Below are 13,847 nucleotides of genomic sequence, written 5' to 3' on the forward strand. Positions count from 1 at the left end.
GTTCAAGCTTATATTCAAGCGACGCCTCTCTTCATTCAACTCACATCCAAATACACTATTAGAAGTAATCCTTTACGAATATATTGTCTGACAAAAATATTGATTATTTTCTTTAAGAATATTCAATCATGATCTTTCTTTGACTTCTGTACTGATAGTTTAACAGTTGGTAACTGATTTAGTATTTTATCAGTATCGTCAAATATGTTCCTTATATTACACATCGTAATTCTCATATCGTTTGCAAACAACATTATATTTAGAAGTATACATATAACTGTATTAGCAATAATATTTAGTGACAAGAAATGTGTATTTCAAGATAGCATATTACTAGCTATTATCGTCCGGGAAAAGAATTGTTTGATATGTTGTAACCAGCACAACTATTATTTGTTATGGACTACACGCAAAGGAGAGATTGGAATTACGTAGGAAACGTAGCAACTTACCGTAGTAAAGAGCCAGTGGGTTTTCTAATTTACAGCAAAGCAAAAGAAGGAAAATATTTGTTTTAAAAATTCTATGTTACACGCATACACACATACACACACACACACACAATATATATATATATATATAAATATATATATATATATATATATAAATAAATATATATATTATATATATATATATATATATATATATATATTAATTATATATATATATATATATATATATATATATATATATATATATATATATATATATATATATATATATATATATATATATATATATATATATATAAGTAAAAGTTTGTATATTCGTTTGTCCACTATAGAAATCCAAATCGCTTGACAGACCCAGAAAAAATTTTGCACATGGCTTCTATGTCACCCCAGAAAGGTTTATAACTTAAAATCAAACCCTTACCCCGTGACAGACATACAAACACAAACACTCCCCCCCCCAACCTGCAAACCCTCAGTCTATGGTAGGCCGACAAATGCGATTTTCCTCAATAATTCGTTAGTGTCTTCTTCGATTTTTGAAATGTGCTTCAAGAACGGGAGGGGTGGCACTGGGTGGAAGGGTAGGTCTAAGGAGAGTTACATGATTTCTTTCACCTTGACAGAATACAGGACTGTGACAGACACACTGAGGTCGCATTATCAAACGGATCCAGAAAAATTTCATGGGTGGGGCACCAATTTTCATATTATACATACATACATATACATACATATATATAGATGTATGTATATATATATTATATATATATAAATATTATTTCTATAACAGATTTTTGTAAATTTTTATTTAATTCTGGAATTCCAGTAGTCTGACACCATGGACTAGTGGAGCTGTGAAACTTTCCAGTGAAATTATTCTCAATATTATTATTTTGTCATTATTTTTCATGGGGGGGCACGTGCCCAGGTGCCACCCGCCCCCCCCTCCCTGGATCCGTTAGTGGTCTCATTATCAAACGAGCAGCAGCATGAAATATATATATATATATATATATATATATATATATATATATATATATATATTTATATATATATATACATATATATATATATATATATATATATATACATATATATATATATATATATATATATATATATATATATATATATATATACATATATATATACATACGTATGTATATATATATACATATATATACAGTATATATATATATATATAAAATATATATATATATATATATATATATATATATATATATATATATATATATATATATATATATATATATATATATATATATATATATAGAGAGAGAGAGAGAGAGAGAGAGAGAGAGAGAGAGAGAGAGAGAGATACGACGGCTTTAAGGTTGGTGAAAGGAAAAAAGATCTTTTAATAACAGATACGTGCTAATGTAGCCAATCCTAACCTGCACTGTGGTGGAAAACCCTACTTAACTTGAGCGAGACTCCAGCCATTTTAGGCCCACCCTTGGCCTTAACCAGCAAGTCATCGTAGCAGTTAAGGAGGAAACATTCTATCTAACCAACCAACGCCTAAACACCCCTAACCTATCCTGCAATAGCTGATGTTGAAACTCGGTTGATTTACCCCTGAGAATAATTTTACTGGAAAGTTACGCTACTCCACTGGTAAAATTTACCAAACTACTGGAATTCCAGAATTAATCAGTAGCCGAAATTCATAACTGACGCTAAAATAAAACTGCTGACATAAAAGGAAATCTGTCTTTTGCAGTCACTGTTTAGTCAAACCGTCAATAACGAAAGATGTTAGTATATATAAATACTGTTGGATAAAGCTGTTAGCCGAGAGTGATACCACATTATTTCTTGGATGTTGAATGTCATTATATCTTCAGCCGGAATATTACTTCAAAGACTGTAAGAGCATTAAATTGAATAAATACGAATATATATATATATATATATATATATATATATATATATATATATATATATATATATATATATATATATATATATATATATATATACATACATATATATGTTTATATATATATATATATATATATATATATATATATATATATATATATATATATATATATATATATATATATATATATATATATAGTATATATATGTATATAAATATATATGAATATATATCTATATATATACAAGTACATGTATATATACATATATATTCGAAATTACTTCATCCAAGCCACGTGCATCAACTTCTGCGAACTAGCTGATGGTCTCTGATTTCAATAGCCTTTAATACTTCTTCATAAAGGGCGACAAATATCCTATGAAACTATGACAGCCAATTCTCGAGTATTCCAGTTTAATTACTGAAATGGAGAAACCTCGAGGTAATGCTATTAACGGTCCAAAACCTGATAAATTCTACGGGAATTACACAATAATATTGATCTTTTACTGCTAATAAAATCTCTATATTTTATTACAATGCTGCATTAATTGCTTTGAGAAACAAAGCCTAAGTGGAGCTCAGTTTCGTACCTTTGTTTGGATTTACAGGAAATTTTCATTTTTTTGTTTAAAGATATGCTTTTTGTCTTTTCGAAGATAAATCTCTTCATAGTTCATAACAACTAATCTTGTGGGAAAGAGAATTTAAGTGTTTGTGTCCAATTTTCTAGCATCAACAAGAATTAGTTCAGGTAAAAGTGTGATGTAAAACCCAGGGGGTGTTCCGCATCTATTTGTTCCTCTGAATATGTGAAATCCTTTTTCTGTTGGATGGTTAGAGAACCTTGGTTGTTTTTGAAAGAGAGAGAGAGAGAAAAAAGATATTATGAGTTCAGTAGGTTCCATATACCCAATATGCTTTCCTTGGTAGTGATATTTTCACCACAGCACGCTGAAATTCACAGTGTGTAGCCTTGCGTTGTTCCATAATCCCCAGTCATCTTTAGTTCTATATTTCTTAGCCTCATAATCCCAAATGTAACTGTTTTATATTTTGCTGTCTGAAAAATGCTATTTCCTTATCTCTAAAGACACCTTTCATTTTTCGAAAATTAAGTTTTTGCACAAAGAAGAAAGGTTCTTAGAATCACAGGATATTAATAAAAGAAAGTCTCGCTTTTGTCTCGTTTTTACTCGTATTTTGCCTTGAATACATTTACCACCTTCCCTCTGCATCGAGCTTTGCAGATAAGGGAATGTTGGTATTTTCAGAGATTGACATAAATTGAAGAGCGAATAAATATATTAATAAATAGACAGATTTCATGTAGGGGATAAGGGAATGAAGCCCTGGTAACATCGGGTTCTGCATAAGAAAAAGCATGAGAAAACAAATCGTCAAATAGACTAGACACACGCCGACAGAGAGTGCAAGGGAATGAAGCCCTGGTAACATCGGGTTCTGCATAAGAAAAAGCATGAAAAAAACAAATAATCAAAATCGGGTTCTGCATAAGAAAAAGTATGAAAAGACAAATCGTCGAATAGACTAGATACACGCCGACAGAAAGTGCAAACTGGCATAGCTTGTCTCTTGGGATGAGAACATGAGAACATCTCTGAGCGAAACGAAGGAATACGAGTCGATTATCTACACTGAGCCTCTTGATGCTGCTGACGTGATTCCTCTAGGCCGTCCTAGCCTAGCAATGCTCTCCTTTGTACAGTACTTCATGGCAAGAATCCCACGACTATTTCCATGAGCTGGGTACCACTGAAGGTACACAGAGGGTATGCCTCAGAACAGCTCCCTCCTGCCTGTCCAAGGGCCTTGGCTCTCATGTAGTCACCAACGGCCCCATCCGGCATTAAACCTTCGCCCGGTTTGACCACCGGCCTAATTGGAAAGAAAGTGAGGAAGATTATATATATAGGCTATATATATACATTTATATATTTTCTGGTCGGTTTGTTCCAAAACAGTCTAAAATTTATTCCACAAAATACATCATAACACCACTGTTACATTGTTGATGGTCTATGGGCCACTTCAATAACCAGAAAAAGAATAAAAAATGAATATGAAAACAACAAGGACTAAGCATAAGCAGAAAGTTAAAGAAGTTAGAACTCAGGGAGTAACAGTTTTCTTTTGGCAAATTTAACATGCTATGAATTGAAGGATTGCGATCATGTAAAGAATTTTGGAGAAATACACGTGTATGTGTGTTAGCTGATTTACTTGTTTATGTGGCTGTGTTTATTACATACATAAAGTAACAGCCACATATGTCTAAAAAATGAGAATTTAAAATTGTTATTGGATGATGGAATTATTTCCCTTGTTGATTTAAGTTTGGGAAATGTTATGATAAAAATATAATAATAATTATCTTTGTAACTACAAGTTGAATAAGTTATATTCAGTGCCATTTAAACGCAAGGTGTAGGAAAACTGAGTATCTACTGCTGTTAAGATGGGAGACGATGCAGTTTCCATACAATATTTCAGAATTTGAAAGACAAAGGGAATTATCTAGACACCATTCTTTTAGAATTTCCTATACACAAGTGAAAGAAATGAGAAATAAAGAAAGAAACGAATTCGTAGTACAAATATTGAATGTTACTAAAAAAAAAAAAGAGCTCTAGACTAAGCGACAGGACCTACCCAACAAGACTGAGGACGGAGAGTTCTTCCACCGTGAGCTCCCCCGGGTCCCTCTTTGCCAACTCACACATGAACTTGAGGCCGCACCCTGTAACATCCTCCTGACGGATCAAACGCAGGCTGTTGCCGATGGCGACGGTCTTCTTCTTCGCAGCACGTCTGCGCCGCCGGCCGTATCCACCGCTAGGCCTGTGTTTGCTTCTGCTTCTACTACGCCGCCGGAATATAGATGCCACGCCTAGGAAACCTAGACCAACAGCTCCTGCCACTGCCGTGGCAGCTCCTGCTACGATGCTGCCGCTGCCTACTGTTAGGCCGATCGCCGTTGACATGTTTCCTGAAGTTACGGGCATCATTATAACAAATATTTACTCTAGGTCGGAAAATATTCAGGTATACACTGATGCAACTGGCCTTTGGTACATCAGAGAAAATCATATTCTAGAAAAAATTCTTATTGTGCTGATGAAAATAGGCCTACCAAGTTGCTATCTGTAAACAAATCACAACAATAAATAAATGTATGTATAAATAAACAGCAGCTACTAGATGTACAGTACTTTTCTTATTGTATAACAGGAAAATAAATTAATTTTGATTATTAAAGGCACATGACATTAAGCACGGTATGTTTATCTTCTGTGTAAAGTCTGTAGCCTACTACTCTACATCGTTGAAGGCAGGGAAAGGGTCTATCTTATATATGAATATACATTTTGTCCATACATATAATATAATTAATATTTCACTATATATATATATATATATAGGCTATATATATAGTATATATATATATATATATATATATATATATATATATATATATATATATATATATATATATATATATATATATATATATATATATATATGCCTTGATACTACAACGCAAGGAGCTTTTGGAAATTCAAAAAAAGATATTTTGTAAACCTGGTAAAATGGGTAATGAGAACATTCCATTGGCGGTTTTAAAATTTTGTACAGACAATAACTCATAGTAGTTCAATTTTTTCACCTCCAGTCAGAAAACATTTTAAGTCGAATAACAGTGTCAAGACAGAACAAAGACTGAACAAAGAAAAAAAAAAAACAAAAGAGGTTCGCACACAGCAGATATAATCAAATCCAAAATTTACATTAAAACTTTAACAGATTTTTTGGCACTGGCTATCAAAAAGTGTAACAATGGTACTAACAGGTGCATACCTTAATTGTAACCTAACCTAGAGCCAACCGTTATACCTAGCCGATAACCTTACTTAACAGGAGCTTACTTAACTGGAGAGAAGAAACTAACCATTACTTGTTTACCAAACTTGGTAATATGTTGTGAGGAGTTGATTTTTCAAATAAGTCTTCTCTCTCTTTCTTGGTTTTTAATCATTTACGACGATTTTGGTAAAAAAAAAAATGACTGTCACAGGGGGGCCCCACCCCCAGGCCAAGCAAGACAAAGCGACCTAGTGTTAGACAGATTAGGATGTTTTTGTAATTATTGAGTGCACATTTCAAAATGTATTTCTCCTGGTGGTTCTGTTTGTCCCGTGGCCTCTAAGCCTATTTTATCATTAATCCTTTCACCAGCTACTCAATTTTTTAGTTTGTTTTAGAATGTTACTTGTCAGAACAGGGTTAGGATTGTTTTAGGCTGATGTTGCTGATGGATTTTCATCTGACTGTTGTAAGTTTGCTTTCATTTTGGTCACAGAATACCTCATTTATCGTTACCTATCCGCAAAATATCAACATGTCCCCGATTACCTCAGGAGGGGGACGGGGCAGGGAATGCGCTCACGGAGGATTTTTGATGGAAATGAGTGTCATAATCGTAAGACAAGGCGAAAACTACCAGAAAACAGGCTTAAAATAATGTCAACTGTTCTTGTCATCTGTTATTGCAATTTTGATACTTAGAGGATGTTTTACATTCAACTTTACTATTCCTAAAACGAGTCCAACTACAAAATTCAGTGCTTCTCAGACAAACTTTCAAATTTTGGGGGATTACAAGAGCAGCTATAAAAAAGGGTTCCACTGTGAACTAAATGCTGTTTTTAAGCAAACATAATATGAAATCCAAACGAAGTGCTCAAGCACTTTAGACAAGTTAAAGTTCTTTTACAATGCAAATGTTGATGAGATGCTTAAAATTAGTGAAGTACACAATATATCCTAATTCATGGAAAAGACCCTTATAGACTTAACATAGCCTGCAGATTCATTTGGCAAAGATAGAAACCAGCTAGATCTGATAATGATGTAGAATATTCCGTAAGTATAGCTACGTATAACTATCGAATATATCATGAAGAACAACGTGAAAATGAACTCACCTACAACAGATCGATGTGGACGAATCAAGAAACTGTTATATAAGAATGGAGTGGAAGAGGAAGAAGAAGCTACTGACGAATTCACATTTCGCGCAGAACGTTATATACCGTCAGCTTCGCACTATTCTGACATTGAATTTCGTGACCATTTCGGTCATTTAGCGACGATAGTCACTCGTGACAGAGAAACCCATTGGTCGAGATTGACCGCCTTTCGAAACGCTGCAGCCAATTGGCGCCAACGCCGGAAGGTTAATCCGACAATTCCTCCAAAAAAGATGGATTGAGTCACTAAAAGCACGAAAATTCCTCTTCCCTAACGAAGCTCGCAGAGAACACTCCCCCTTCCTCCCTCCCTCCCTCTCCTCCCTCCCCACGAAAGGCGTATCTCACCAAAACGAACATTTACAACTCCCGGTTACGAAAGCATTGTGGTTCGCGGCTCGTTTAATTTCTTTCCATGCAGTTAGGTCTTAAAAGTCAGCGATGCTCAAATAGAATTTGATATGATGCTGCCCTGATGTGCTGCATTGGATCTGGTGCCTGTTAAATTTTCTCTCCTTTTAGCCTCTCTATATCTTTTTCTGTCACTGACTGACCTTTTGGTTAGTACATCTTTCCTTAAGTGTTTTAACAGACGTTCATCTCCCATTTCGCTTGGGAAAGGTGGCGTTGGTGCATCTGCTAAGTTATATAATTTCCTGTTACATTCTTCACTTCCTAAAATTAGTTTTGCCTTATTTACGTCTAACATTTATGTTGTGTATGTTGCCTTTCCATTGCATTCATTGGTTTAGTTCCATTTGTTTTTTGTTATGAATAATATGTAAATAACACATTTATATGAGCGTCCCCAGCTATTGAATAACATTTATTTTCCTAAAGGTTTTCATATATTTAACTGTTTTGTGAATGCAAATATGATTTAATGTAACAATCCAACTATTTATATCTATCTACCTGTATCTGTATATATGTATATACAGTATATTTATGTATGTATGTATGTATGTATGTAATATATATATATATATATATATATATATATATATATATATATATATATATATATATATATATATATATATATATACATATACGTGTGTGTGTGCGAGTGTGCAATGTGTCTATATGTATATATTTAAAATAACAGCAAGTAGACTGGAAATAATATCTTTTTAATATTTACATGTCTTACCAGTGTTGTGTAGTCTCATAAGGAATATTTGATGTGGAACTAATATTTCGATTCTAAACACCTGAAAATAAAATAATTAGAGAAACTGCAATTAGGAGTAATGTATTTCCCTATGACAAGGACTGCATCAAAATACTTACATAGCCACAATAATGATAAGACATATTTAAACCAGAAATAATAATAAGAAAATTGATGCTTTGCCTAGACATTAAATAGATACTATACTTGTGGTGCATCACTATATTGTGATCGAAAATAATGAGTAAAAAAGCCACAATAATGTAATTGATAAATTGTATTTTTGTATCTTGAAAAAAATACAGTTTATCAATTACATTATTGTGGCTTTTTTTTTATTCAGATACTATACTATTTGAAAAGTAAGTTTTCCTTATAGGTCTATAAATTCCTCAACTAAACATATTTCCAACTATTTCATCCTCGATGACAGCGATTGGATCCTCGTTTAGAACAACGTGCAGGTTGAAATACGACAAAAACAACAACTGGAACAAATATAAAGATTCTGTTCGAATAAAAATGAACATTCATCTTAGCTCAGTATCATGCTGCGTCACTGTGTCACTATCACGAAAATTATCATTTCGATGCGCCTTGGTTGTGAAGTGCTTCTGGGAATCGCCCGTTCATGAGAGTTACGGATGGGGTTTCAATTTAAGCTTCTCCTTACTTCTTACTAACTATAGAGTGACATGCGGCTTGCGCGATTCGCATTGCTGCGTAACTGAGAAATATAACTGATCTGGACACACGAACGCCTTCGTGCATTTTACATGAACCGATCAAGGAAAGCTCAGGGTTGTTTTAAACTGTCTTGAGGTGTTTGACGGTCATAGATCGCGATTGGTATATTTTCTTCTGCTTGAACATTTCGCTACAAATGACCTACGTTTCTTCAGTTTTCTAACACACACAGACACAAACACACACACACTCATTCACAATTTATCTGGCCCAAACTATTATATACCTTGGTTTGACCCGCTAAAGTCTACTGCCAGGTATGTCATTCACGGCTTGGTTCGATCTTGGAGTCACAACCAGTGGAGAAAAGTTAGTAAGTATAGAGCCAACGACCAGTATATATATATATATATATATATATATATATATATATATATATATATATATATATATATATATATATATATATATATATATATATTAGCTGACCAACCTGGCACTGCCCAGAAAAACTCTGAATGACATTCAATAAACTGTCTCTCTCTCTCCTGCTTTCTCCTCTCTAACACCCCTAAGTTTATCTGTAATTTCTTCCGTCAGTACATCGAAACTGCCATTAAAACTTATGTGTAGACAACAGTTAGTGGGCGGAGACAGTCCACTCACCAGAACAGATGAACCTATGGTATTACCTAAATATCTTCTGACCGATTGACAGGTAATTGCACGTGTGGACAGGTTAGCGCCAATTTCATGACAGTTTGCCATTGTATTTCATCGGGGAAGCATCTCAGAGACTCTGGTCAGAATATGAATAAATTATGTATAGGCTTATTCATTTCACTGTTAGACCCTTCAATGCTATTTGTAGGCTGTTATAAGTCCAAATCATAGAATAAAAATCTAAAACAATATTTCCATGTGATACAGACAATTTGGTAAAGGCCTAGGCAAATGATGTCTTTTTATGATATGTGTTACTATAATGAAAATAAACTTCACTGTCCAATTCATAAAAAACTGAACCAACCCCTCAGTTCTAATTTAAACTCATTCATTAATATTGTATGAAATAGATGTCTTTTTTTTTAATAAGACATATTTAGTCATACTCAGTTATGCCTTTTTACTTCTTTCCTATTATTAATGAATTGCTACAAGAATTAGCCTTGCACCCCCTCATCATATCAAGAAAGAAAGTGGCAAAACACTTTCCTATACGGCTAACCTCAAACTCGTGATACATATTTTTTATATTTGTTTTAGGGATGTTTTTAACATAACATAATAAATTACAACTCATTATCTTTACAATGACTTCAAATTCCTTAACATAGAATTGTATATAAAGTTACATGTACGGCATCTATAAACTTGGTCAATTCGTACAATACCGTAATCATGAATCAAACAAAATCTTTCCCTTCTTGGAGGAATGTGAGACAATCAGTTATTTATTGTTTTGAATAAACATGTATTGATAAAAGATAAAAACGAATGTATATCATTCTAATATATAACCATAAACAAAATTTTATTTTCCTAACTGATGGGAATACTGTGTATGATTACATCAGCAAAAGGTATGAATTGACGTGTTGTGTAACCTGTGAGCACTTCAAAGTTACTCGAAGTGCAGTAGTTGCCATTTCTTAACTTAATCCCTATTTGCATCTAATACATTTACCCTCCAAGTGCCTTTCGGAAAAGATTTCCAAATGTAATGATTTACATTCCTTTAAAGTTTTGATCTAGAATTTTCAGTCATTATCTTCCAGGTAATCAGTATCAAGCAACGTGAAAAGAAACTTAATTTCCATATTCAGTGTTCTTGCCAATTTGCACTATAATTAATTCCTACTGCTGGAGTGTCCAAGGTGATATTTCGATTATTCCAGCACAGCCAACATGTTGTTCTTCCTACATGATGTTGGTGATCATGTAATAAATGAAGTAGGATTATGCGTGGGATCATTTTAACACCATACGCAAAAAGGGAATGTGTTAATTACTTATTATATCATGTAAAGTCTTCAACAATATGTATGAATGGGTGGGACAAATTGTGATTATCGCTTTTTGCACAATGAAGCAGTTGCCAGATGTCGCATATGTAAAACTGAAAGTTATTTTTCGATATACATCCCTTTCATGGGCGCTTGTTCTTGCAAAGAGGTAGGTATTAGAGTTATGGAATCATTTGAGTATAATGATATATCATCTAAACTTCTATACCATATGTACCAAAAGTTACCGACTAATGTTTTTCGTTCGTTATGCAGATGCTGCCTTACACTTTTTTGCATCGTAAATTGTCATTCTTCTCTCTAGGCAATAATTTAGTAATAAACCTCAAAGGTAGGGATAGATTTCACTCTAGTGTTTGAGAGAGAGAGAGAGAGAGAGAGAGAGAGAGAGAGAGAGAGAGAGAGAGAGAGAGAGAGAGAGAGTTTGGTGGTGGTTTTGTCTGGCTGAAATCATTGTTTTAAGCCACAACTATGCATGTGCGGGCTCGGCTTTGCTTACTACAGAAAGCAATTAGCGATTTAGATTTTCAATGTAGATTTCATCGAGGTAATAAACAATTATATTAATTATTATCATAAATTATGATAAAAATTCACGTAAATTCTGATAAAAAACTGATGTTATAGGGAAATTATTGTTGTAGGTTAATCATACTTCTGGAAGCGCCAGAAGAAAAGGCGAAGTGTCAGGTGTAAAATGAGGATAAACCCAGAAAACTGAAGGAAAATGTGACGTAAAAACGAAAATCTTCATTTGTTTTGCCTGTGTTTGAATGTCTGTCACAGGGTAGGGGTTTGATTTTGAGTTAAAAACCTTTTTGGGGTGACATAGAGGCCGTGAGCAAAATTTTGTCTGGGCCTGTCAAGCGGTTCGGATTTCTATAGTGGACAAACAAATATACAAACATTCACTTATATATATATATATATATATATATATATATATATATATATATATATATATATATATATATATGTATGTATGTATGTATATGTATATGTATAAATGTAAAAAGTCACGTGTAAATTCTTGACGGACCTACAAAACTACTGCAAGTGCGCATGTACACACATACATACATACATACATACAGTACATGCACTCACACACACACATATATATATACAGTATATATACACATGTATATATATACTGTACATATAAATATATATATATATATATATATATATATATATATATATATATATATATATATATATATATATATATATATATATATATATATATATATATATATATATATATATATATATATATATATATACATATATATATATATATATATATATTTGATTGCCCGCAGTATGTTAAGGTATCAACGGCACTAATGCTCAAGAATACGGATATGCAGCATCAACCTAAATAATAATACTGATGATTACTAAACCCATCCTCAAATCATTGATGCAGAGAGAGAGAGAGAGAGAGAGAGAGAGAGAGAGAGAGAGAGAGAGAGAGAGAGAGAGAGAGAGAGAGAGAGAAAGAAGGACAGGTCTAGTTCCAAGGTTTATTGACTTTGCTTATCAGTCAGTCAGGAAATATGCGAATTAAGAACCTTACTTTTTGTCCAATAACATCAGTAACTCTGTTCGAAGATCGCGTACATTTGTCATGGCTGAGAAGTCCTGCCCCAAAAGAGTCCCTTCTCACAAAATTGACTTTTTTTTTTATTACCTACGAAATCGCAGCATTTTTAGCCGGTTACGAGGAACACCTTTGGTAAAAGTTTCGTAAAGTTATGCGCTCAACTTTCAGGTGTAATCATACTAACAAAAATACCACAAACAAACCAACCAATCTATCCAAAACCGCTAAATAATTGAGCAAATATCAATAAACAGTTGCACGTACAAACAACATTCGAAACCACAATAATTATCTCTGTGGTTCTTCAGAAATTTCCGGCAACTTGCTCATTTCTAAAAAAAAAAATGAGAAAAGAAGATCTCTGCAAACTGAAGATCGAAGAAAAGTTACACAAACCACAACAACAAAACTCCCAGATGCGTAAACAACTCGAGACCCATTAATGTTGACCGAGATGTAATGTGTTATTGCTACGAGGACGAAAGTGAATGCTAAAGTGTTGACAGGTAAAGAGTCAGTGTTGCACATTTTATGACTGCATGACAGCTATATTAATTCTCTTCTTAAACGACGTTATTAAACGCAGCACTAAACATGGGTTTGTGCAATAAGACTATGCACAGTCTTCTTCTTCTGAGATGCCTAAATCAAAATGATCTTGAGTGCAATATAATTTTTGTTATTCTATTACTTTTGGAAACAGTAACAAAAGCAGTATTTTATATTGCAAATAAATAGATTCATGGCTTTACCCTTTTGTATTTTTGAAATAAATTTGTTGTCTGCGAATGCAGATGCAATAATTTAACCGTCTCTTATCTTTGGTAAGTGAACGCTGATGATCATTTGTCATGCGGTGGGACTTCTGGTAACCGGAATTTAAACCAGATAATTGCCATTACAAAATCAAATAATAGTTCGAGATAAATAGACTAAAT

At 33.3% G+C, this 13,847-nt stretch overlaps 1 protein-coding gene across 1 annotated transcript; it reads right to left on the reverse strand.

Moving 5' to 3' along the window:
* Window positions 1-3,534: 3,534 nt before the first annotated feature.
* On the reverse strand, window positions 3,535-7,740 carry LOC136830807 (uncharacterized). Its single transcript, XM_067090738.1, has 3 exons — window positions 7,368-7,740; window positions 5,035-5,371; window positions 3,535-4,260 (listed from the first exon to the last, which is right to left on the reverse strand). The coding sequence occupies exons 2-3, from the start codon at window positions 5,364-5,366 to the stop codon at window positions 4,095-4,097; spliced, it is 498 nt and encodes a 165-aa protein (XP_066946839.1). The 5' UTR covers window positions 5,367-5,371; window positions 7,368-7,740; the 3' UTR covers window positions 3,535-4,094.
* Window positions 7,741-13,847: the final 6,107 nt, after the last annotated feature.

This window comes from Macrobrachium rosenbergii, chromosome 4 (assembly GCF_040412425.1).
Source record: "Macrobrachium rosenbergii isolate ZJJX-2024 chromosome 4, ASM4041242v1, whole genome shotgun sequence".
NCBI classification, from domain to species: Eukaryota; Metazoa; Arthropoda; class Malacostraca; order Decapoda; family Palaemonidae; genus Macrobrachium; species Macrobrachium rosenbergii.